The sequence below is a fragment of the Muntiacus reevesi genome, chromosome 3 (genome assembly GCF_963930625.1).
Source record: "Muntiacus reevesi chromosome 3, mMunRee1.1, whole genome shotgun sequence".
In the NCBI taxonomy this organism is placed as follows: domain Eukaryota; kingdom Metazoa; phylum Chordata; class Mammalia; order Artiodactyla; family Cervidae; genus Muntiacus; species Muntiacus reevesi.
Window position 1 is genome coordinate 33,069,630 of NC_089251.1, and position 25,709 is coordinate 33,095,338.

General features: G+C 47.1%; 2 protein-coding genes across 2 annotated transcripts in view; both read right to left on the reverse strand.

The window, feature by feature from the left end:
• The window catches only part of IFT172 (intraflagellar transport 172), a 36,887-nt gene extending 33,408 nt beyond the window's left edge, over nucleotides 1–3,479 (reverse strand). Inside the window, exons 1-3 of the mRNA XM_065928832.1 lie at nucleotides 3,311–3,479; nucleotides 580–723; nucleotides 225–337 (exon numbers count right to left, since the gene is read on the reverse strand). Coding sequence (XP_065784904.1) covers nucleotides 225–337; nucleotides 580–723; nucleotides 3,311–3,349 — 296 coding nt within the window. The 5' untranslated portion in view covers nucleotides 3,350–3,479. The remainder of the gene's footprint in view (nucleotides 1–224; nucleotides 338–579; nucleotides 724–3,310) is intronic.
• Nucleotides 3,480–5,228: 1,749 nt separating this feature from the next.
• On the reverse strand, nucleotides 5,229–8,439 carry FNDC4 (fibronectin type III domain containing 4). The gene is made up of 7 exons (XM_065927226.1): nucleotides 8,062–8,439; nucleotides 7,752–7,896; nucleotides 7,550–7,665; nucleotides 7,099–7,303; nucleotides 6,531–6,620; nucleotides 6,080–6,204; nucleotides 5,229–5,906 (listed from the first exon to the last, which is right to left on the reverse strand). Exons 2-7 carry the CDS (start codon nucleotides 7,870–7,872, stop codon nucleotides 5,871–5,873), a joined length of 693 nt encoding a protein of 230 aa, XP_065783298.1. The 5' UTR covers nucleotides 7,873–7,896; nucleotides 8,062–8,439; the 3' UTR covers nucleotides 5,229–5,870.
• Between the last annotated feature and the right edge of the window lie 17,270 nt (nucleotides 8,440–25,709).

Below are 25,709 nucleotides of genomic sequence, written 5' to 3' on the forward strand. Positions count from 1 at the left end.
AGGGCCTCCTTGTTGATCTAAGACTGATTCCTCTAGGGATGGGATCACAAGACACACAGTGCAGACAAAGGGAGGGCAGCAACAGCAACAGACTCCAGAAGGCCCCTGCCTTCCAAGCCCCAGCTTGGCTCCTTATCTGCTCCATTCCCCCTTCCCAGTGAGGCATTTCTTCTCGCCTTTCCCTTCTTCTCTGGGACACCCCATCTCCCAATCTCTATCCTCACCAGTCTTCTCCAATCTTGTAGACGTAGATGATGTTGTCAGTCTGTCCTATGGCAATCTTAGTGGAATCAGGAGAAAAAGCCATGCCCTTCACCATATAGCTCTTCCTGCCATACTAAGAGTCAAAAAAGAAGAAAAAAAAATAAGAAAGAAAGAAAAGGACAGAAAAAAGAAGTAATGAGTATACTGAAAAAAGAAGAAAAGGTGCATGTGATGGTAGTGGGCTTGAGGGCTTTGTACTAAGAAAAGGAAGGGCAGGCCATTTCCTATGCCTGTGGCTAGGAAGCAGGTAAGGAAGCCTTCTAGGTTTATAAGGTCCCATCAACAGATTAAGGTACCCGTGAGTATTCCCTTCACCTTCATGTCAGCTGGTTTGGTGGAGAACTTATCTCTTCGCTCCCCATGTTCATCATACAGTAAGACCACGCGGTCCACTGTGCAGACAGCAAATTTGGCATTGTTCTGGGACCATGCCATGCAGGTGACCTTTGCAGCTCCATCCTGCAGAGGTAGAGGGGGCAAAAATAATCCAGATGCTGGTGGAGAATGCCATTAGCATTTCTAGTTCCATTACTTCTACTGTGACTTTGCTCAATTTTCCTTCTAGCACAGTCCTTTAAACAAAGAGATGCCCATGATCTATCCAGGTCTCTGAAGCCTCAGAGCCCTGGATAGTGGGAACAAACTGCTTCTAGAAACCATAATGCAAATGCACTAGGAGGTGACACAGTAAGTAAGTACCAGTGTGTCCCTGCAGTGGCCTTCTTATTCCTTCATTCTGCTACTGAAATAAATGAAACTGGGCTGATAAGTTTTGGTCTTTAGCCATTAATTCAATTAATGTTTTTGAGTACCGTACTGAAAAAGGCTCTTGACCAAGGGCTGAGACGTAGAGACAAAGAGCAAAATGTGGTCCCTGCCCAAAGATCTAAAAATGGGAAAAGACCCATAAGGGAGGCACATACAAAGCACTATAATAGTTTTGAAAAGCCTGAGATAATTCTCCATTTAAATGATCAACACTAAGCTTTGAAGAATGGATAGTTAAGTAGGGAAATTCTCTGAGGTAAAAGAAATGGCATGATAACAAGTTCTGGTGAATAAACAGTCATTTAATTTAGCTGACACTATATTGTAAATAGCAGAACAACAGGGGTAAGGCAGGAAAAACAGATGGAGGCCAGTTCAGGAAGGCTCTTTGAAGCCAGGCTGAGTTTGGGCTTATTTGGGAGGAAAGGGAGAGACAGTAAAAGTTCTGGAATGGGAAGTAAAATCATCACAGTTGAGACTTAGGATTCAAAAAATGCCTTTGTTTTTTATTTTTATTTCTGTCATTGTTGTTTTTTCCCTTAACAATCCACTTCACAGAGGTCCAAATTAGAAGCGATCAACTCCTGGTGAATTATTCTTGCCATGTCTGTCCCTTCCACCACCAGCCCTGGTGGTCTATGCAGCAGGTTCTGCACTAAGGATTTCCCTCCTAGAAATAAAAAAATCTAGTTTCTGCTCCGTTTGATTAACTACTTGGACTGTAGACCCCTGGTTTAAAACATTGTTAATTTTTACTCCTAACCTACCCACTTTCAACATCAGAGGTAAAAAGGGCCTTTTTTCCCATCAAAATCCTCAAACCAGAATCAGAAAATAGTCACCCCAACCACCTTTAGCGTTCTCCAACTCTTGACTAAATTAGGTTAGGAGTGTTGAGGGTTCCTCATCAATTGTTGCTGATCATCTTCCTTCATCATTTTGCCCCATCCTGGGCACTCAGTCCTTTCCTGCATCTGACATCATCTTATTTTGAAAGATTGAAGGGGGATTTCATTTCCAATTATTCCATTAGTGTAAAGAAGTTTTCAAAATACAGATTCAAAGCAATGAGTACACCTCTCTTTCGTTCTAGTTTCCTAAAGCCACATGCTCTGTGAAGCCTTCCTGATTCCCATAATCAATCAATTCTCCTTTCTCTACAATATGTACCTCACAGGACTGTTGTGAGGATTAAATGGGTAGAGAAGAGGATAATAGCTAAATTTTAATGAGCACTACAGATTAGGCACTTTGCTAAGTGTATGATATGCACTATCTCACTATATCTCATTACTGAGGTAGATGCTACTCTTATGCATCTTTTCCAGATGGAGGCAGAGAAAGGCTAAGTAATTTGCTCAAGTTTACAAACAGAGTTTAAGTGGCAGTATCAAGATTTAATTCCATGTGTATCTGATTCTATAATCCACAACCCCTTTATTTATGCCACCCTGGTACACATTAAACATTCAGTTATGACAGATATTCTTGCTTTGTATTATTTTGCCCTTTGAAATTTTTTTTTTGTCCTTTGAATTTTGAATATCATTCTCTCTTGTCTAACAGTTTTCACGCTGCTTTTTAGTTTACAAGGTTCTCTTGTGTATACTACTGCCTTTAACTCTTTCCCCTAATCCCCTAAAGCTGCGATTACTATTAATTCCCATTTTCCAAATGTAAAAGTTTGGGTGAGTGCTCAAAGAGCCTGTGAGATAAAGGCTAAAGTCAGGGGTATCTGGTCATTGGTTTAAAGTAGCGGTGACGCTAGGACTTGAATTCTGGACTCCCAACCCCAAAACCCAGCCTTTCTTCAACATGTTCTAGGGTTACATCCCTAGTGCCCAGCCTCTTCTGAATCTGAGCTTTTCACCATCAGAACGAACGGTGTGGTCGCTTGCACTCCCTTCGGTGGGACATGCAACTTGAGCGCTCATTTAAGCGATGTAGATTATTGTTAGTTGTTTACACACGCGCCTCTTTCTCTAGTACGAGCCTCTCGAAGGCAAAGGCAACAACTGAGGAAGTTCTGGACCCCCTGGAGCCCCAGCATGGGACCTGGTACACAACTGATCCGTTAAATGAAATGAAACGAAAGCTATGGTGCTCAACAGCCCATCTCGCCTACTTCACACTCTATCGACGGAGCAGAGTCCGTATCACCGCTAAAGCCTTCGGTCTTCTGCACACAGTAGGCGCTGACCGTTTTTAAACTTCAACCCCCCACTTTCCGTGGAACACTAAGGCTGGAGAGGGAGGGAAGAGGCACGCGACTCCTCACCTGAGGGCTCAGCAGCGTCCTCAGGTGCTTCAACTGCATGACGAACACCTGTCTCTCAGATGCCTACAGACAGCGACAACTCCCGTGGTTACCTGGACAACCCGCCACGCAGCCGCAGCGACGGCCGCTGACGCACTAGCGACCTGAGCGCGACACGCGTCGCAAGGTCACCACGCAGTTTCGCAGCTTAACAAACAGAGCGTGCGCAGGCGCCTTGAGATCTAGGGCGGGACCCTAAGAGGGTTTGCTGAATTCTCTTCTCGACCAATCCCGTCGCGGCATGCAAACCCAAACTCCAGCCACGCCCACAAGCCTTCCGCAAACTCCGGGGTCCTACGCAATCGTAGTCTCTCTCGGTGTTTGATGTACGTAAACGCGGTTGAGCGCTTTCTTTTAATCCTCACAACCCTGGAGGAAAGCAGGGCAGTTGCTCTTATAGGCCTTTTACAGTTGACAGAATTGAACCCAAATAGGTTATATAACTTGCACAGGATCACAAGGCTGATAATGAATACTCAGCATGTTTCTGCCAGGTACCGTGCGTAGTGTTGTACATATCTCACTTAATCTCAAAGCCACGTTTTGACGGGGATAGCATTATTAGTTCCACTTTACATAACAGGAGACTCAAGATTAGAGGGCTCACTTGTCTAACCTAATATAGCGGGTTAAGGACGAACTGGGATTCAAGCCAGAGCTGGTACGTTTATACATCCTTGGATTCTTTCTCAGTGTCTAGCTCCTTATCTCCGTGCCATGCTACTGTATATCATGTGACACTCTCATCCCCAGAAATGATGTATCCAGAGTCTGAGAGATATGTGCTTTGGAACCAGTGGTCAGAGGGAGGTAAAGCACCCTACTTTTGAACTGAAAAACGGTGGGTTTAAGACTGCTGCTTAGATCAGGATGCTTTTATGGTTTAGGGCAGAGGGCAGACCAACGCTTGGCTCACCTAACAAATTTAGTCTTGTGATAACCGGGGTTGGAGCTTGGATAAGTATCAAAGATACTTCTTGACTTTGTTTGGATTGGGGTCCCTTTCAGAGTTATTTATGTAATTTCTTATAATAAAGTAGAGTGATCAAGATGCAGAAAAGGGAAGTTATTCATAAGCCTCCGCTGGGAGGGTCATACATTGACTGATCACACTAAAACTGTTACTTCCAGACAGTTGTAGCTTGTGTTGTCCAGAAAGATTCTGGGTTCTGAAGTCTTTCCCCCTTAGTGGTTACAGATGTCAACAGGTATTTCTTTCACTGGCACCAACCTCCCCTTGGAACTTGGGGAAAAGTGGAGGACAGTCCCTATTTTCACAGGAAACAAGTAGGCCCCAGAGGCCAAATTATAATTCTTTTGACAGGAGAGTCCCAACCCCAGTTTTATTTCCAGAATGGTCCTCTGGATATAATGGCAGAAAGTAAATATAAACTCATTTATTCTTTATAATTATTATTGGCTATGACTGAGTGAACAGAGATACAGACAGACAAAAGGGAAAGCAAGGACAGGGAAGAATAGGCACAGAAACACACAGGAGAGAAACACTTGGCCCCCCGGGCATCCATTAATATTTCATTTGTTCCAAAACCCTGTTCAGTCCTTTACTGATTACTAGCTCAGGGTTGATGAAGTCAGTGGAATAAATGATGAAAAGCTGGGCTGCCAATGTGGACAGTGAAGATAAAAAGGCTCCTGGCCCTCTCATGTAACATAACTTTATTTTCCACTGGTGCACAAAGAATTTATATCCTCCATTTTTTCCCCCGCTCCTCCTTTTTACCGAACAAAAGAATCGAGGGCCCTAGTTTTCTATGCTCCTTTCTGGCCCCTCTCCACCCATTCTAGATGAAGAATCAAAGCAAACACCTTCAATAAGAGTCTGCTCCTGTCAAGTTGGTAGTGGTGGTGTGAGAGGCCCTTGTGGTCAGGGGAGAGGCAGTAGAGAAGTGTCTTCAGCATACTAGACAGTATTGCATACAGTCAGCTGCAGTTTGTCCAAGAACCTTTATTGGAAAAATGTCCAAGGGGTGAGACCACCAGCAGCTGGAGGGGCTGCCCGTGAGAGGGGGAGCACCTGAGGCTCCATGGAAGACGTTGGAGTAGTGCAGTGCAGCGTCTGCCTCCAGACCCAGACAGTTCCTTTTATTTTCTGGGGGAGAGGGAGTACCCACAGAAATACTGCTCTCTGAGACCCGGAGGCAAGATGTGGGGGCAGCAGGGGATGCCAAGGGTCCTGATGCAGGTGAAATGGGGGCCCCATTTGGGACCTAATGGGATAGGGTTGAACAACTGACCCTCCTCTGGACCTGGGGGGTGGAAGGATATATCCCATCTGACTCCCCAGGTCCAGGGGCTCAGAGCCTAACAGACCTACCTTCTGGCCCTGCTCACAGTGGAAAGAGGATGGATACCAGGCCTGAGATTGTGGGAGTGCCATTACCCTCTGGGAGACTGTGGGATCCTTCAGTCTTGGGCAGATCACCATCTTGGGCTCTCCCTGACCCCAGCCCCAGCCCCAGATTATTAGGGCATCCGTCTTCTGGTTCTGCTTCTTCACTCATACGTCAATAGTATTGATGGATGGTGACTTTTTCTGTGAAAGAAGATGGCCTGAGTCTCTAATTTCAGAAAAGTGATAGTTTCCTCCATTCCAAATTTCCATTCTCCCTCTTCTCCTGCCCCTCTGTGACCCTTCTCCCTTTCCCTTGATGCTTCTAGACACAAGCCCCACCCCCCACCTTCCTGCCCTCACTGGCCCCACATTACCTGTCTTGTCCCCACTGGCCTTCCCTGAGGACTCTGTTCCGGTCCCTTCCCCTTCTCCTTGGGGTTGTTGTTGGAGTCATTGTCCTTGATGATGTCATACTGACGGCAGAATAGCCCAATTACAGCTGAAACACAATCATACAATCTGAGCCTTGATCTTGACCTCCCCACTCATAGCCCTGAAGGGCAGTGAGATACCTGCTGTTTCTAGAAAATCAAAGAAGAAACTCTTTGAATTCCTGTTTCCCATGCACGTCACATTCTTCATCATCCTCTCTGGGCTCCCAACAGCCTCCTTTTCCTTTCTTCAAACTTTTCCTGCTTATCTCCTACAACTGAACATCTCCCCACACCATTGTTCTCACCCTGTTTTCTCCCGACAACCTTCACCAACTCCTGCCTTCACTCGGCCCCACTCAATCCACGGTCCCCCGTCCAGCTGCTTACTCACCAGCCCACATGAGCAACACCACCACAATGATGACCACCTCCCCCGTCTGCAGTGGTCGCTCTCCATCCAGACCCTCCACTGTGATGTCACCTGAGAAGGAAAAGAAGACAGACCCCAGGTTCTGGGGAGCAACTAGAGAGCTATGCCTGTGCAGACAGTTCAGGATGGAGATGCTGGGGACTAAAGCCAATGTAGACCTGTCGCAGCACTGTTGCTGGTAGCCCCTCTCTGGGAAGCTATTGGTGGACAGGTGGTTAGAGACCAAACAGCAGGAGGGCTGCAGGGCAGGTGCCCACTCAAGCAGGCTGCAGCTGCTATGAACTGAGGCTGGGTAAAAGGAAGCTTTAAAGCCCTTCCCCCCAAACAATTCCTTACCAGCCTGTCTATACTCAGTCTCCTGCCAACCTGCTTTCCTTCCTTTCCTGGCAGTACAATGAATTATATCATCCTTCTACTCATCTAAGCTAGGCTGCTGCTTGCTTTCAGGAAGTAAACAGGAGGCCAAAGACCAGGTAAACAGTCAGAGAATCCAAAGCTTTAGGGGTTGAGAAATAATCGAGACACTCACCTGGGCTTGAGCTGTTGGAGGGTAGCCGGTCAGACCCCTTGAGAGTTCGGAAGTGCACCCGCGGCCCTGGGGGGCTTTCTCCCCGGAGGCCGATGCTCCTGACCTGCACTGTGTAGTCACTGTCTTCAGCCAGGCCCCAGAGAGCACAGGCCCGAGTCGTGGTGTTCACCTCTCGGATCACACGTTGCCCAGGGCCATTCTGTCGCTGCAGGGAGATGATGAGAGAGGAAGACAGCCTCACCCTGGTCCCAGCCACAAGGCTTAGCCCAGGATTCTTGAACACCCAAGCACTCCAGAGGACTGGGGTGGAAAGGGTAGCTTGAGCCAGGGAACCCCAGCTCCCTGTCTCCCAGGGCAGGGAGGGGAGCTGGTGGGGGTGGGGGGCGGCTACCAGAGGGAATGTTCAGAGATCCAAGGACACAGGTTGGGGCAGCAGAAGGGTGATTCATACTTGCTGGGAAATGGAGTAGCCAATGACGATGTTGCCTTCTGGGACGTCCCAGGACACAGTGGCCGAGTTGGCTCTGAGGTGAGTGACTGTCACATTCACAGGAGATGGAGGCCGGTCTGCGGGGGCCAGTGTGTGAACAGGTTACCAGGGTCCACCCCCAGACTAGCTCTGGTGACTCCTCACCCGCTCCCCTTTTACTCACCTGCTCGCACAAAGCCCAGGTCACAACTGACCAGCAGAAGGACCGTGGGGCTTAGATATGGGGAGAGAGGCATTAGCGAAGCCATGGTCCCCACCGAGTCCGCTGGGAGGCACCGGGGCATCCGTTTGACATCCAGGCGGGGCTCCTGGAGGTGGCAGGAGTTGGGGGGGGTGGTCAAGGACTTGCCAGAAAGCACAGCAGCCGCTCTCCCTGCTCCCCACAGCCCACAGCAGCCCCAGAACCCCCCTTTCCCCTTGCCTTGCCCACCCCCGCAGCCCTCAGTTCGCGCCTCTGCTCTGCCCACACCCACCTCCGCCGGTCCTCGCGGTGGGTCAGGCCTCGGGGGGCTGCTCGGTGCCCAGAGGGCGGCCCATCGCCGACTCCGTGGCGCTGTCCCTACCCCATCCCGGCGCGGGCCCGGCCAGGCGGGCAGCGCGGGACCGAGCTGCGGGCAGAGAGTGGAGGCGTAGCGGGTGCGGGCCGCGGGGCCCCGGAGCCCCCAGAGCTCGGACCCGCCGCGCAGTCAGTCCAGGAGCAGGGGGCGGTGCCCGCGCGGCCTGGAGGCTGGCCTGGGTCCCCGGGGCGCGAGGCAGTGCGGCTGCCCCCGCCGGCCCCTGCAGCGCGATGTGACCGTCCCGGCGCGCCAGCCGCCGCCTTCTGCAGAGCTGGCCTCGGTCGCTCAGCCGCAGCCCGGCCGGGACGTGCGGGCCCGCCCCGCCCCGCTGGGGTTCTCGCCGCCGTCATCACCGCCCCCCCAACCCGGTTCTTTCGGGGCTCCTCCCACGACCCTCTCATTGGCGGCCTCCAGGGCCCCCCATCCCTCCTGATCCCGGCTCCCTTCTGCTGAGCCCCCGCAGGGGGGTGGGGGGAGGGGACGTCCGGAGAGGCGCAGGTGCGAGGGTCTCGGGATCTGGGAGGCCCCTCCTCCCCACATGGAATTAGCCAAGTTGGGAAGAGGAATTCCACCTCCGGTGCGCGAGGGGACAGAGTCATGGAGATAATAATTATTTTGACAGTCTCCTACTTGTAGACTGCGTCAGCTTTTAACTCTCTTCCCCATTCATGATCTGATATTCATTCCCTTCCTTCTCTCATTCATTCTTCCACTTATTAGGCAAATATTTATAGAGCTTTCTCTATGTGTCTGGCATGTTAATAGCTGGAGATGCAACGATTATGAACGGTTCTGGGTTTATAGGGGAAATTTAAAGAGCGACGAGCTGTCTCAGCTCTGTGACTTACTGTGTGGCCTTAGGCAAATAGGTTAATCTAAGTTTCAGGTTTCCCACCTGTAAATCAGAGCACACAAAACCTCATGGGGCTGCTGTGAGGATCAAATGACACAATATTGGGGAACGATCTTTAAAAATTTCATAACACTGTGTGAAGAGAGATTGTTCTTAATTTGCACAAGTTTGTTAGTTACTTCATTTATTCAATAAACATGTAAATTCTTAAGTTATTTCATGCTTTGGTTGAGCATGAGGCCTGGAGTGAGAACCTGGGTGTGAGTCCCAGTTCTCTCAGCTGTGTAATCTTTAGCAACTAATTTAACCTCTCTGAGCTTCAGTTTCATCATCTGAAAAATGAGCGTGTCAATATCACCTTTTTTTAAATTGAATTATCAGTTCAGTTCAATTGCTGAGTGTATCCTACTCTTTTCAACCCCATGGACTGCAGCACGCCAGGCTTCCCTGTCCATCACCAACTCCCGGAGCTTGCTGAAACTCATGTCCATCTAGCAGGTGATGCCATCCACCCATCTCGTCCTCTGTCATCCCCTTCTCCACTGCCTTCAATCTTTCCCAGTAGCAGGGTCTTTTCCAATGAGTCAGTTCTTTGTATCTGGTGGCCAAAGTATTGAAGTTTCAGCTTCAACAGTTTTTCAATGAATATTCAGGACTGATTTCCTTTAGGATGGACTGGTTGGATCTCCTCAAAGTCCAAGGAACTCTCAAGAGTCTTCTCCAATACCACAGTTCAAAAGCATCAATTCTTTGGTGCTCAGCTTTCTTTATAGTCTGACTCTCACATCCATACATGACTACTGGAAAATCCATGGCTTTGACTGGATGGACCTTTGTTGGCAAAGTAATGTCTCTGCTTTTAAATATGCTGTCTAGGTTGGTCATAACTTTTCTTTCAACGAGCAAGTGTTTCTTGATTTCATAGCTGCAGTCACCATCTACAGTGATTTTGGAGCCCGTAAAAATAAAGTCTGTCACTGTTTCCATTGTTTCCCCATCTATCTGCCGTGAAGTGATGGGAACAGATGCCATGATCTTAGTTTTCTGAATGTTGAGTTTTAAGCCAACTTTTTCACTCTTCTCTTTCACCTTTGTCAAGAGGCTCATTAGTTCTTTGCTTTCTGCCATGAGGGTGGTGTTGTCTGCTCATCTGAGGTTATTGATATTTCTCCCAGCAATCTTGATTCCAGCTTGTGCTTCATCCAGCCCAGCATTTCACATGATGAACTCTGCATATAATTTAAATAAGCAGGGTGACAATATACAGCCTTGACATATAATAAAATCATCATTTTTTAAAAATTGAATTATAGTTGACTTACAATGTGTTAGTTTCAGGTGTACAACAAAGTGATTCATATGTATATGTGCCAGTGTTCTCAGTCACTCAGTCCAGTCATATCCGACTCTTTGTGATCCTGTGGACTGTAGCCTGTCAGGCTCCTCTCTCCATGGAATTGTCCCAAGCAAGAATATTAGAGTGGGTTGCCAGGAGAAGGAAACGGCAACCCACTCCAGTACTCTTGCCTGGAAAATTCCACGGAAAGAGGAGCCTGACAGGCTACAGTCCATGGGGTCACAAAGAGTCGGACAGGACTGAGCAACTTCACTGTGTGTATCACATTACTTTACTGTGTGTGTCACACTAATATATATTCCTTTCTAAGTTATCACAAGATACTGAATATAGTTCCCTGTGCTATATAGTAGGTCTTTATTGTTTATCTATTTTATACACAGTAGTGTGTGTCTGTTAATCCCAAACTCCTAATTTGTCCCTCCCCTCCTTTACTGTTTGGTAACCATAAGTTTGTTTTCTATATCTGTGAGTCTTTCTCCATTTTGTAAGTTCATTTGTATCATTTTCTTTTTAGATTCCACATATAAGTGATATCTAATGATATCTGTCTTTGTCTGACTTACTTCACTTACTTCACTTAGTAAGATAATCTCTAGATGCAAATGACATTATTTCATTCTTTTTTTTTTATTTCATTCTTTTTAATATCATCTTCTAATGTATCAAAGGAGATGCTGTATGTGAAAAGTACATTGTTCAGTGTAAATAAATGTTGGCTAAACTTGTATTTAGGGCAGATACTTTGGTTTCTAAGTCTCACTGCAGCATTTCTATTTCTGTGGCCCTTTCCCCTGTAATATCCAGTTCAGTGTGTGCACCCCTGGGGCTCTGAAGCTTCTGTTGCCTTCTTTCTGAGAGGAGAGTGAAATGGTGTATGTGGGGCAGGGAGGACTGTGTGATCAGGGAAGACTGTGTGACCTGGTCTTTTGATCTTTGCTGACCCTGAGGACCCTGATCTCTGGCTTCCTGATGCATCCTAGTTCCAGAGCACTCGTGCCCAGGGATTATCTCTGCCCTGGGCCTGAGTATTGTCCTTCCAGGCTCCAGGCCCTCCTAGAGAAGAGGCCATTGTCTGAAGGGCAAGAGTAACGAACCTTGGGTCTTCCTCTTCAGGAGCAAAGCAGAGGCTGGGGACTCTGGATGCCTCTAGAGAAGGACCTGGGGAGGTCCCTGGGGGTGACTAGAGGGCTGGGGGCCTAGTGATCAGGAAAGGATGCGGGCAGAGGTGTTCAGAGGGGGTGGTGCTCAGAGAGGCCAGGGTACTTGGGTTAATCATCACTGTGCCTCATTAACACTGTGCCTGATGAGATGGTCAGATGGCATCACCGACTCAATGGACCTGAGTTTGAGCAAGCTCTGGGAGTTGGTGATGGACAGGGAAGCCTAGCATGCTGCAGTCCATACGATAGCAAAGAGCTGGAGTCCACTGAGCGACTGAACTGACTGTGCCTCAGGTAAGGCCCTGCCAACTGGAAGCACAGTCAGTGTGACACAAGGGGTTGTGTGGCTGAAAAGGCATGCAAGACCGTGTGTCCACAGCATCAGACCATGCCAGGCACAAAACGGTTTCAATTTGTGATTGAGACCCAGGACCCTGGCAAGTGGGAGGTGAGACACTTTCTCCATGTTGGCCTTCTGTGCTGATTCCTAGAATCCTGTCTGTTCTAGGCTTCCCTTCCCCTTGAGTTTCTGCTGTTCCTGCCCTCCTTCCTATCTTCCTTCCTGATTTTCTTTCGTGGATAGGCCCAGAGTACCAACTGCAAGCTAAATGCTGTGTGTGTGTGTGTGTGTGTGTGTGTGTGTGTGTGTGTGTGTGTGTGAGTGTGTGTGTGTGTGTGCATGTGTGTATGTTTGTCTCAACACTGTGCCTGCAGCCACTCCCACCTCCAGTTCGGCAGGCGTGAATGAAGCTTTGGCTCCCTGCCCTTATCCTTGTCCCTGCTTCCCTCTCCTTGTCTGGGTATGAGGCAGCCCTGCCAATCACAGCGAAGTCAAATCATTGAACCAAGATATGAACAAAGCTGATGCTGAGCAAATTGTTCGATTGCTGGGGCAATGTGATGCTGAGATCTTCCAGGAGGAGGGGCAAGTCATGCCCACATACCAGGTGACCCAGACCCATCCCCTGGACACTGCAAATACAGATGCCAACCCCAATCCCACCTCAGCCTCTGCCCTCTCAGGCCATGGTTCCTTATTTTTGAAACCCTGAGAGCCTCTCCACCCCCACCTCCAATCCACTGTCCTTTCCTTGGCTGCTGATGCCCACCTGTTGCCTCCAGTAACTCTATAATGAGTCAACTCTAACCACCATGGAACAAGTGGCTGAAAAAGTTCAGAAAGTGCTAAAAGTACCAGCTCTCCATCTCCTCCCTGCTTAAATCTGTGTTTCCCTCTACATTTCTCTTTTCTTGGTCTCTATGTTTCACTTTTATAGACTTTAGTCCTCCTTTCTTCCAGTCCTCCCTCTTGGATCCTTATTGTCATCTTATCAATCAATAGTAATTATAATAAATATTATTGCATACTACTTTATGATTGACCATGCACTTCACTTTCACATCCATTACCTTCACAAAAACCTGTGAGATGGGTGCTATTGTCTCCATTTTTTTTTTCAGATGGGAAAACGAAGACTTAAGATAATCATAGTGGTGGTGGTTTAGTCTCTAAGTCATGTCCAACTCTATCGACGCCTTGGACTGTAGCTCACCAGGCTCCTCTGTCCGTAGGATTCTGTCCATAGGGTTTTCCAAGCAAGAATGTTGGAGTGGGTCGTCATTTCCTTCTCCAGGGGAATCTTCCCAACCCAGGGATTGAACCCAGGTTTCCTGCACTGCAGGCAGATTCTTTACCAACTGAGCTACCAGGGAAGCCCATAGTAGCTTGCCCAAATACACCCAACTAATAATTGCTGGATAATGCACTTCTATCTATCTACCTATCCAGGACAAAGCTGCTTTCAGTCCTTTTTTGGATTAAGTAAGGGTTTGAATAAGTAGCTAAGCGAGAGTTTTGGGTCAAAATTAATTTTCTCAAATCCGAGGTTCTTTCTACTGCACTGCACTCTCTGTGTTCTGTTCACTTTTGTGATAACAGGAGAGTTCTCTTTTTTTTTTAATTTTTATTTATTTATTTATTTTTTTTTTTTTCAGGAGAGTTCTCTTATCAACAAAGAAGAAAGCATACTTTCCCCAATGGGCTGGGGCCTGGAGACCTAGGCATTTTTCTTTTCTCAGGAGCCTGGGGTGGGGTGGGAGGCTGAGTGGTGCTGAGTGGAGGGGGCACCTCTGGCAGGATGGCATTCCTCATGTCTGTGAGTATTTCAGTCCCTGGTTTTGCTCTCTCTGCCTTCTTGGGGTGACCCTCAGGACCATAAAACTCATCATGGCTCAGCTCCCAGGCAGACCCCCTCCAGCTCTGACTCTCTCTCTTCTCTGAAAGCTAGATCTTACTATGGAGCCCCATTTCTTCCAAGCCCATCTGAGCCCCACCAGTCTATTGCCAGTGTCTCTATGGCCCACACACCCCCAGTCAGTCATCTCCAAGCAGTGTCTTTAAGTGTCAGATTCCAAGCAGTACTGGCTAAACTGGCTAACCTAAGAGAATCATTATACAACCTCTCCTTTCCAGGTATTGAAAATCCAAGGTAATTGTTCCTTCCCTGTCTTTACTACTTCATGTTCTCTCCCCCTTGGCAGGTCTCCTTTAACCAACTGATGAAAGGTCTAGGACAGAAACCTACCTCGTTGCTGGTGGTGACAGGTAAGCTAAGTTGGCCTATGACTACTGTGCTTGACCTGAATAACTTCTTTTAGAAATTGAATTTGAATGCTTTTAGGCGGAGATTGTGTCAGTTTGCTTTCCACTTTGCATTCTTATGTTGCCTGACTAACCCTCATAGGTATTTCAAGTTTTTCAGCCCTACCGAGTGTTTATCATGGTGCCCAACAAATAGTAGGTGCTCCTCAGTGATAGTTTTCCCTTCATTTCCTCCTCTCAGGAGCAGCCTTAATAAACCATAGGCTTCTGCTTCCCAAACAGTGCCACTGACCTTGCATGTGTCCTTTTAGGTCTGTGATGGCCTCTAGGGACAGAAGATAGTGCCCTGGACAGGATTGAGGAACTGAAGAAGGTCTGTGTTTTCCACTGACACTCAGCCAGAGACCTCTGTCCCTTTCTTCTCATGGGGACATCAAAGCCCCAGCATCCAGCCAAAGCCCATCCCCCGCCTCTGCCACCCCTCCCCCACCCAAACCCCTGCCCTGACATCCTCACAGTAGGTTTGTATCTGGAATCCTCTTGGTGGCCTCCCCTCCTAGGTGGCTGCTGGGAAAAAGAGGGTGATTGTCATTGGTGTTTTGGTGGGACTCTGTGAATATGAAAATGGGTTATATGGATCAGTTTTACAGGAATGCAGGCATAGGAGTGGAATAGCATGGAAGAGATGCTGACAAGATTTATGTAGATTTAGCTCAAAAACAGAAAGGATTTGCGTAAGGAAGTTTGATTTTATGATTAATTAGGATCCAGTTGTATGAATGTGGATCAAGGGAAAGGGATCCTATCTTAGAATAACTGTGTACCAATCCATTTCACAACCAAAACAGAGAAGTCCAGGGGTCAGCCAACTATGTTGGTAGGTCAGTCCAACTGCTGCCTGTTTTTGTAAATAAAGTTTTATTGAAACAGCCATTTATGTTTACATATTGTCCATGGCCACTCTCATGTTTTAAAGACTGAGTTGTGCAACAGAGGTCATAGGGCCCAGAAAGCCTAAAAAATGTGCCTTCTGGCTCTTTACAGAAAAAACTGACCCAGTATTAGTCCCTTGCTACTTAAAGTGTGGTCCTTACACCAGCAGCATCAGTATTACCTGGGGTTTGTTAGAAATGCAGAATATCAGTCCTCCCCACCTGGGATTTCCTGAGCCTGAATCAGCATTTTAACAAGATTCCCAGGTAGTTTGAGAAGCAGTGGGCTAGAGGACCCCAAGTTTCCACTCAGCTCCACAGCTTTGACTCTGACTCAGCATTCACTCAGCAGAGCCTGGGCCCCAGCAAGGGCTGGATGTGAAATGAGGCATGTGAGGAGAGCAGGACACTGACCTCATGGAGCTTTCAGTTCAGTATTTTCAGACTTTCCTCCAGATTTCTCAGGGGAATTTGTTAAAAATGTTAAGTCCAGGGCTTCCCTGGTGGCTCAGTGGTGAAGAATCCGCTTACCAATGCAGGAGACGTGGGTATGATCCCTGATCAGGGAGGATCCTACGTGTAGCGGAGAGGCTGGGCTTGTGCACCACAACTATTGAACCTGTGTTCTGGAGCCCGGGAGCCGCAGCTACTGAACTCATGTGCTGCAATTACTGAGGCCTGCGAGCCCTGGAGCCCGTGCTCCCCAATGGGAGGAGCCACCATGGTAAGGGGCCTGCACACCACTAGAGAGTAGCCCCTGCTTGCTGCAGCTCGAGAAAAGCCCTCACAACAAAGACCCAGCACAGCCAAAAATAAATAAGTAAAATTTAAAAGAAAAAGAAAATTTAAAAAACGTAGGTCCAAGGCATTCCCTGGTGGTCCAGTGGTTAGGACTCAGTGCTTCCACTGCTGGGGGCCACAGTTCAATCCTTGGTTAGGGAACTAAGATTCTGCAAGCTACATAGTGCAGCCAAAAATAAAAATAATAAGACAAAAAAATGTAGGTTCATGGGGTTCTCCCCTTCAAATTCAGATCCAGTAGATTTTAAATGGGCCCAGGAAATTGCATTTAAATAAGCATTTGGGGGTATTCTGATGCACATGGGCCCTGGGCAGCAGTAGAGTAACCCCCTTATTGTGCCCTTCTGCCTCTCTAGGCTCCCTTTGTGGCAGGCCAGATGGACTACTGCGTGGATAACCCAGACGTCTTTTTTGCCAGTCCTGGTTGGTTTCAACCCATTGAGCATGGCCAGGTGAGCCTTCTGTCGTGAAAAGTCATGTCCAGAGCCCCGGGGGAGGTTGGGAGGGAACCTATGAAAATTACAGGATGATCACAAAAGAGAGGCAGGGCGAATATAGCCTTGTTCACCAAATCTCAGAATAAAAAAGTAAATAAAGGGTGTTTCTAGCTTAGAAAGCTGTTGGTTGGTTGGTTGGTTTGTTCTCTTATTTCAGAAAGGATTGAAGGCAGCTTACAAAGGATAGATAAAATATACAAAAGCATACATTGAAAGCAGAGGAAAGAGGCAAGAAAAACACAGGTCAGAGGACAGAATGAGTTCAGGAAAATGATCCCACAAAGACCAGTACTTTCATCTGCTGTGGGCCCCAAGCCTCTTTTCAAAGAAGTAGTGAGTGCTGACTGGCCTCCTACTCTCTCTCCTTTGCCTGTTTTTCTTATTTTAGAGCCCTTTTTTCCTTCATTCCACAAGCCCCTTTGGTCTCTCTCTGGCTACTCACATTCCCGTCCTGTTTCCCTTTCCTGAGATCGCTGTGCCTCCAGATGACCTCCCTCTTATTCTCTGTCTAAATGGCCACTTTGATCTCAAGAAGGTCAGCATATTAAACCAATAATGCTAATTGTAATTCTGTAGATGCACTGCCTTGAGAGTATTAAAAAAAAGTAAGAAAGATTTTTGTAGGAGAGGTCTGATGTAGGCTTGAGGTAAGGTCCTGAAATATCCAAATTTTGGAAGCATCCTTGGAGATTCTGATGTACAGCCAGGCTGGGGAAACTCTGCTAAATAAACCATTGGAGTGGGCCTCTTGAAGAAGCGGAGGGTTTCCTGTCACTGGAGGTATTTCAGCAAAGGCTTGTTGATTACTCAACAGCTGCTTTGTGTATCTAGTGGTGGTCTTGGGGAGAGGGACAGCTGAGTTCTTTCAGAGACTTTTTCAACTCTCAGATTCCAGGCATGTGGTGTAATTAATATGAAGGTATAAATGATCTCTTTTAATGGAGGACCTTCCTTTACCAAAAATGTTTCTGCTGCAGTGGATGCTAATTTCAGGCACTGTGACTAAGTGAAATGAAGGATTTCAAACAATGTAGGCGTGGAGATCTTCCAGTTGTTCCTTAAATCAGTGGCTCCCAAACTTGGCTGATCTTCAGCATCGTCTGGGAAGTTTTTTAAAAATACAGATTTGGGGGCTCCACTCCAGAACTTCTGAAGCAGATTCTCAGAGTGGGCATGGAACCCAGAAATGGGTAATTATTAAAACAAACAAACAAACAACAAAGCTCCCCAGGTGATTTTGATGACCAGCCAAGTCTGGGAATCTCAGTTTTCAACCACACAGTAAACACTGTCTCCTCTCTCTGCTTAGGTCTCCTCTGTCTGAGGTCTCTAGAAAGTTTCAGAAGTAGTTTGAGGACAAGTTATAGAAAACACTTTACCCAGTAGGTATGTAAAGTATAAAACTTGTTTGACCCAGAAGTAATGCAGATGAAAAACATTAAAATAGTTCAAGAAGGGATGGAACTTTTGTAGGAATGCCATGATAAGAGGAAGTTAGGGAAGCCATAGACAGAAATAACTTTTTGAGCTCTTGCCATGGTGAGTAATTCCCAAATTATCCCCTTTCAAAGCCTGGAGAGCCAACTACAGAAGATCCCCATTCTTTGAGATTCCGTGGTTGCACCTAAGCAGATAACAAACCTGTTGCTCTCCTCATCCACACTTTGTCATGTTCCTGATTAACTTATTCAAGGGAGGTTCCCAACTGTTAGGTGCTACACTTCAGACCTTATAGCTTGGTTCTCTCAGTAGGAACTTCAGCTAGTGAGGTGTTCACTATTTGGAGAATTTCCAGAATATATTTCCAGGAATGCGAAAAGCTTCTGACGGACCCTAAAACTGAATAGGTGGTGATTTTGACATTTGGTTGATAGGCATTCCCTTAGGTACCTGCAGAGGGTGTAGCTAGTATGGTCATGGCAACAAGACCTGTTCAAGGACCAGGTCATGAGGAAGTTCTGGTCTCAGGCTGGAACTTTACATTTGAGTGTCGGTTTTGCTCTGGGCTTCAATTGCTGAATGTTTTATTAACCCTCATCCTTGAGGTTCAGGGACACAGTGCTCCTGTGGGCATCAAAGCACATCTCTCTAGGAAATTGTAGACCTCTGACCCCAATCCCAATGTGGTCTTTGATCTCAACTCCCATCTAAGGTCCTTCCTTTAGATTCTTACAGACAATCCCCCCTCTGTCTCTCTTTGGGCCCTAGAAATGATCCTATTGAAGACTAGAGTTCAACATTCTGACAAATAGTGGAGCAGATGCAGAAACTGCAAGAGAAACAGGAAGCTTTTGTGCTCAATCCTGCAATTGGGGTGAGATCTGCCACTGCCCATTGGTTTCCCATTGAGGGCCTCTGATTTTAGTTTCCGTTACATCTTGTCTGAATTCCTGGCATTGTGTGTCTACTGAAATGTTGTAAATCACATCCTATTTTCTCATTTTGTTTTTCATCTTAAGATGTGTTATTTCCATTGTGGCCCTGTTGCTTAAATCAGTAATTGTTAAATACCTAAATGGTCTAGGGGAAGTTTCTATTTAAAGACATTCTTTTGCATCTGTGTGTGTGTGTGTGTGTGTGTGTGTGTGTGTATGTCTGTGTGTGTTTTGCTAAGTTCCTTCAGTCATGTCCAACTCTTTGCAACCCTGTGGTTGTAGCCTGCCAGGTTCCTCTGTCTGTGGGTATTCTCCAGACAGAAATACTGGACTGAATGGCCATTTCCTTCTCCAGGGGATCTTACCGTATAGAAAGTATCAAGTAGAGTGGTGAACTGCTTTATGTCTCTTTTATCTGTTTAAATTTCAAATATGGGATTTTAAAAACAATGAGATGCAGTTTCATTCTTCTGCCTTTCTAAAAGTCTCCAAAGTTGACTTGGGCTTTCTAAGCCTTCTGTGCTCCTGTTCCTTTTGTCTCTGGATTGTGACTGCATCTCACTAGCATCATCTTCTCTTCTTTTCACCTTACAAAGTATCTTAACCAAATCCCTGATCCTCTCTGCCAGGGATGGGCACATCTGTGACATTTCCTTGACCTTCCTTCTGCGAGATTGGAAGGCAGGAATTCCATATCACCCACAAGTTCTGTATCTTTTATCTCCCAGGGACTCATCTCTCCTCCTCTCTGCAATCATTTACTTTTAATCTCCTGTTCTCAAACACTGCTTTTTATCATTGTCTTTGCTGTCATCTCTTTATCTGTTTGGTGTGTCATGTTACATGTCATGTTATGGCTGCTTCATTGGTCTGTCCAAAGAACAGGAAATGTGGTTAGTAAATGCTAATGGTTAGTAAATGTGTGTTAGTAAATGTGGATTAGTAAACTGCTATTTAAAAAGGGGAGGATGTAGGAGGGAGAAAGTTCTTGGGAAAAAGAAAAACTCTCTCTTAAAACCCTTATCCCCAAGTAACGGAAGACCCATTATTCTGTCTTTGTCTCCAAAGTCCTGAATGTACCATAGAAATGACCAAAGGGGGGCTCTTTCTCTCTCTCTTCTCTTCTCTCAGTTAAACTCTCAACCCAGCATTCCTCCTCACAGCACACTGGGGGCCATTAGTCCTATGAGTACCTGTGCAGTGGCCACTAACCAGAGCACATGTCCAAGAGCCACTGTAACCAGACTGTATGCACAGTGGTCACTAACTAATAAACTCTAGGACCCTCTTTCCACTCCCAGATTCTCTTGGGTGTCATCATCACTCCCCAACCTGAGGACTTCAGTGACTCCTTCTGGATGAAAGGTCGAAGCACCACCAACATCCTTCTGGAAGCCCTGTTGCCAGCAGCCCACAAGACTGTGGACCATTGTAGCGTCAGGACCATTGGACCATTGTAGATGGGGCATTGCAGCATCTCCAAGGTAGGGAGGATTTGGACCAGAGAGAGATCAGAGTTGGGCAGTTGGGGGGACAGTGCAGGTAGAGCAATGGCAGATCCAGACCTGGAGACTGGGCTTAGCAGCAAGACTGAGGCCCTGCTGGTCCTTCCCGGAGAAGGGAGCTGGCTGGGGACACTGGTGGTCCCATGACACAGTCACGGCACCTGGCTTGTTCCCAGTGGACCTGATCCCTGTGCCCACCTGGGACATCCAAAGCTAACATGGCTTCTGAGAGTCTTTGCTGTGGGGATGGTCCAGGCCATGTGGGGTAGAGGTGATATTGCTGTGTGCCTGCTCCCCTCCCCAGGGTCTCTTGCCTGGCTTCCACATGGTTCACTTACCTCCTTGTCAACTCTCTGATCCCATCCTCCTCTCAGCGCTCTGGATGCTCTCTCCCGCTCTCTGCTCTTTAGTCTTCTTCCCACCAAAGCCCTTTCTGCCCTTCTTGAATGCAATCTGGCCCTTCTTCCTGCACCTCCACCAGGGATCAGCAAAACTTAATTTCAAGGGAATTGTGACATCCCTTGAATTGGGTGGGAGGGACCTTGGTTTTCTGAAGGGTGCACTGGGACTGCCCTGGGAGATGGTCACCTTTCTCCCAGGTGCCTTTTGGAAATCCTGCAGACATTTGAGCAGGCTTATCAGGTGACCTATGGTCAAAGCCCCAAGATCACCACCCTGATGAAACAGGCCAGCACCAGGTGTGTAGATGTATATTTGGAGGGAGGAAGTGGCCTGGGCAGAGAATGTTCTGAGAGCAGGGGAGAATCTATGGGATATGTTAAAATGGGAAGGTCTGGGGATGGGGGCCTGTGTGTTGGAGGGTCAGGATAGGCTTTTGGTTCATTTATTCCTGTGCTCTTCCGTGTGTATTTTTCTCTGATCTCTGGACTTTTTTCACTGTGATCTCTCCTCTCACGTCCTGACCTATGACCCACCCTCAGCCTGGCGAGAAAGGCCTAGTGTACCTGGTTGGTTGGCAAACCCTGGGCATCATTGCCATCACGGATGGAGTAGAGTGCATGCATGCCTTTGGTGCCGATGGGACTCTTGTCCAGACTTTCCTCCTGATTCTTCCTGATCCAAACCAATTGGTCTGCTATCCAAATTCTTTCCTACTCCAACCCATGGTGGAGCTCCTTATCCAGTTTTCATCCTGCTCTATCTAGGTAGGCATTCAGTCCAATGCTCCTTCTTTTAAACCTTTACTCAGTCCTTGATCCCTTGCTTAGCTATGGCCTCCCATGTGTGTTACTCCACACCCTGCACCCTACTTGCCACTTTCCTTCCAGTCCCACTGACACCTTCCCAAGCCTAGAGCTTTCCTGTCCTATGAAGCCTCTCACTCCTCTCTCCCTGATTTCCTACATTTCTGGGCTGTCCATGGATTTCTCATTGCTGATCGCAGCAGCATGTTTAACCAGGAGGTTGAGCTTATCAACCAGGTGGAAAGATGATGGGATGTGGGGAAGTTGGGAAGATAACTAGTGTGCAGAGGGTGGGAGAAAAGAGGAAGGTAGAAACAGATAGGGGAATACTATGGGATTCCTTTCTAGAGAAGGGGAAATGGGTTAAAGGTCGTGAGGCTTGGGGCAGCATAGGGACAGTGTGGGAAGCTCTGAATTCACCCCTCTAACCTGGCTCTAACGGAGAAGGCAATGGCACCCCACTTCAGTACTCTTGCCTGGAAAATCCCATGGACAGAGGAGCCTGGTAGGCTGCAGTCCATGAGGTCGCTAAGAGTTGGACACCACTGAGCAACTTCACTTTCATTTTTCACTTTCATGCACTGGAGAAGGAAATGGCAACCCACTCCAGTGTTCTTGCCTGGAGAATCCCAGGGACGGGGCAACTTGGTGGGCTGCCATCTATGGGGTCGCACAGAGTCAGACACGACTGAAGTGACTTAGCAGCAGTAGCAGCAACTTGGCTCTAGTCCAGAGCTCTTCCATCAGCTGCGTCATCTTGGACAAAACACTTTTTATTTCTTTGAGTCTTGGTTTTTTATTGTACATCTGTAGATAAAAGCTCTGGACTCAATGTCCTCTAAGGGCCTCTTTGGTCTCCAAGTCTGTGTGTCAGAATTTTTCATGGGAGGCATTCTCTCCTCTTTTTCTGCTCCAGGGTCCCCATTTCTCCTTCTCCCTGGAAGACTTCCTGACTCCCATCCTGCCGTCCCTCACAGAAACTGACACTGTGCTCTTCAGTTTCACCCTGGATGGTGAGAGGGAAGGTGAGAATGGTGGGGTGAGGGGCTGGAGGCAGCAGAGTGACTCAGAGGAACTATCATTTGTCCAGGTCTTAGGGTGCCTGCTCAGAGGTGGGGGCAGCAGTATGTATCCTGACTGGGCCCCAGGGGAGGAGGAAGAACTGCCAAAGAGCCAGCCCTTCCACTCTGATGGCCTCTCCCTCTCCTTAGACAACCTCACAGAGGTGCAGACACTGGTGGAGCAGGTGAAAGAGAAGATCTCCAACATCCAACGTCCAGGCCTTAGCACACAGCGCTGTGGGGCAGTCCCTGTCAGTGAGGGGCCAGCCTTGAGGAGGGGACCCCGGGGAGCAGTGACAGCCAGGTCTTCCTGGAGACGCTGCTCCTGCTCCTCTCTCTCTCTCCAGATCCCTCTGAAGAAGCTCTTCCCCTCCATCATCAGCATCACATGGCCACTGCTTTTCTTCGAATATCAAGGGAACTTCATCCAGGTATGAGGGATGAAGAGGTAACGTCTACAGTGAGGGACACAGAAAAGGAAGGATCCCAGGAATTAGAAAACCCAGTGCTAGGACTTCCCTGGCGGTCTAGTGGCTAAGACTCTGCTCTTCTACTGAAGAGCACAAGTTCGATCCCTGGTTGAGGAATTAAGATCCCACATGCCGTATAGGTGGTGCTAGTGGTAAAGAACCCGCCTGCCAATATAGGAGACGTAAGATATGTGGGTTTGACCTCTGGGTTAGGCAGATCCTCTGGGGAGGGACATGGAAATCCACTCCAGTATGCTTGCCTGGAGAATCCCATGGACAGGAGAGCCTGGTGGGTTCATGGGGTTGCAAAGAGTCAGACATGACTGAGCCATTAACACTTATTACTTATGTTGTGTAGAATGGCCAAAAAACCCCCCAAAACCCAGAAAAACAAGGAAAACCCAGAGCTGGAGGGTAGAAAGGGTTGTTTGACTTCCACGAAGCCAGCTGGGCAAGTTCTTGTGTTACCAGGTCACTAATCAGAGTTTTCAAGTCAATGGGCTGCTGCATTCAGTTCTCTTGAGAAAAATGCAAAAATACAGGATGGGCCACCTATCAGCTGACAGATACTATTTTATCCTTTTTCACAGGTTAATTATCAATACCACAGTCATCTACACTATGCAGAAGCCTTTGAGGCATATTTTTTTTGCAAGTTGTCTTATGAGTTCACTGCAGATAACAATACACTGATACAGTTCCTGCTCACTAATGAAATTATGATCAGTACAAGCACTGGTAATAACTGTAGAAATAGTAATCACTTTGGGTGCACTTTGCAGTTTAGGGTTTGGAGTGAGCACCAGGATGTCTGGATGCCACTTCAGCTCTGCTTTGTGGCCCAAAAGAAAAAGCAGTTTTACACATCTCTGGTCCTCAGTTTTCACACACAACATCCCTTATCCTCCAAGGGGCAGAACCAGGCCCCTGAAGGGTGGTGCTGGAGAGATGTGGTCTCATCCATTATTCAAATCACTTCCTCCAGGAAGCTTCCCAACTTGACCAGACAACTGGCGTGCTCCTTACCTGCCCTCAGAACTCAAAGGAGGTCCCTCTCTGAGCAGGGAATCCACACCCCTTTCAAAGTGTATCTTTGTCTTTCCTTCTAAATGGTGTTCATTCATCATATCCCTATTTCTCTTGGCATGCTTTCCACATTCACTATTGCTTTGAGCTCTCACATCTCTCAGAAGTCTTTTCCAATTACACCCACCTTGTCTAGACCCCTTCCTTTTACGTTATATACTTTGCATTGCATAGTCATTGCATAGTCATAATACCTCATACACAGAGGCCTTTGCACTTTACAAAATATTTCGTGTATGTTATCTCAGTTCTCTTAACAATCTCCTAAGGATTGTGTGTTTTATGTCCCCATTTCCCAAATGAGAAAGCTGAAATGAAGACATTAAGGGGTTGTAATCATGACTACACAACTAAGACAGGAATCAGGCTTTTTAAAAATTAATTATTACTATTTTTTGCTGCACTGGGTCTTCATTGCTGCAGGTGGGTTTTCTCTAGTTGTGGCGAGTGGGGCCTACTCTTCATTGTGATATACAGCTTTCTCATTGCTGTGGCTTCTCTTGTTGTGTAGCACAGGATCTGGGCTTGTAGGCCTTGGTAGTTGCAGCGTGTGGGCTCTAGAGTGCAGGCTCAGTCGTCGTGGTGCGAGGGCTTAGAAGCTCCACAGCATGTGGAATCTTCCTGGACCAGGGATCGAACCCATGTCCCCTACATTGGCAGGTGGATTCTTATCCACTGCACCATCAGGGAAGTCCAAGAGTCAGGATTTGAACCCAGTTTGAATCCAGGTTTTGTGACTCTAAATCCGTGGTTTATTTCACCATATGGTATAAATTTCAACCATGTTCATGAGTTGTGGGAGATTCTTTTATTTATTCATTCAGCAAATAGTTTTAGAGTACCTGTCACACGTCAGGTACTATCCCAGGGGTAGGGGATATAGGGAATGACAATCTGTGATATTTTAAAGAACTGTATTTTTAAAGAATATTGTAACTATGATAGCAATTTATTTTTTTATTGTCAAAACTTTCAGAAATACAGAAATCAAAGAGAAAAAAAACCATCCATAATCCATCTTCTTCCAGGAAAACCCCTCAGACAAATTTTAGAGAATATCCCTCTATTTTTTAGTGCATTTGTAAAATAGTTATATAAAAACAGTATCATACTCGGCATGTGTTTTTAACTTGCTTCTCTTTATTTAAAATTACAAACACCTTTCTGTACTAATGTTATTTACCTCATAATTTTATTTATTTATTTATTTATGACTGTGCTGGGTCTTGGTTCCTTTGCATGGGTTTTCTCTAGTTGTGGCGAGTGGGGGCCACTCTTTGTTGTGGTGCATGAACTTCTCACTCTAGTGGCCTCTCCTTTTGCAGAACACAGATTATAGAGCACAGGCTCAGTAGTTGTGGCCCACGGGCCCAGTTGCATCCACGGCATGTTGAATCTTCCTGGACCAGGGGTTGAACCTGTGTCCCCTGCATTGGCAGGTGAATTCTTATCTACTGCACCACCAGGGAAGTCCCTACCTCATCATTTAAACTTTTATTTATTTACTTATTTAGTTATTTATGGCTGTGCTGGGTCTTCTTTGCTGTGTGCAGGCTTCTCACTGAGGTGGCTTCTCTCGTTGCAGAGCACCAGCTCTAGGGCACTCAGGCTTCAGTTGTGGCATGTGGGCGTAGTAGTTTCGGCTCTGGGCTCTAGA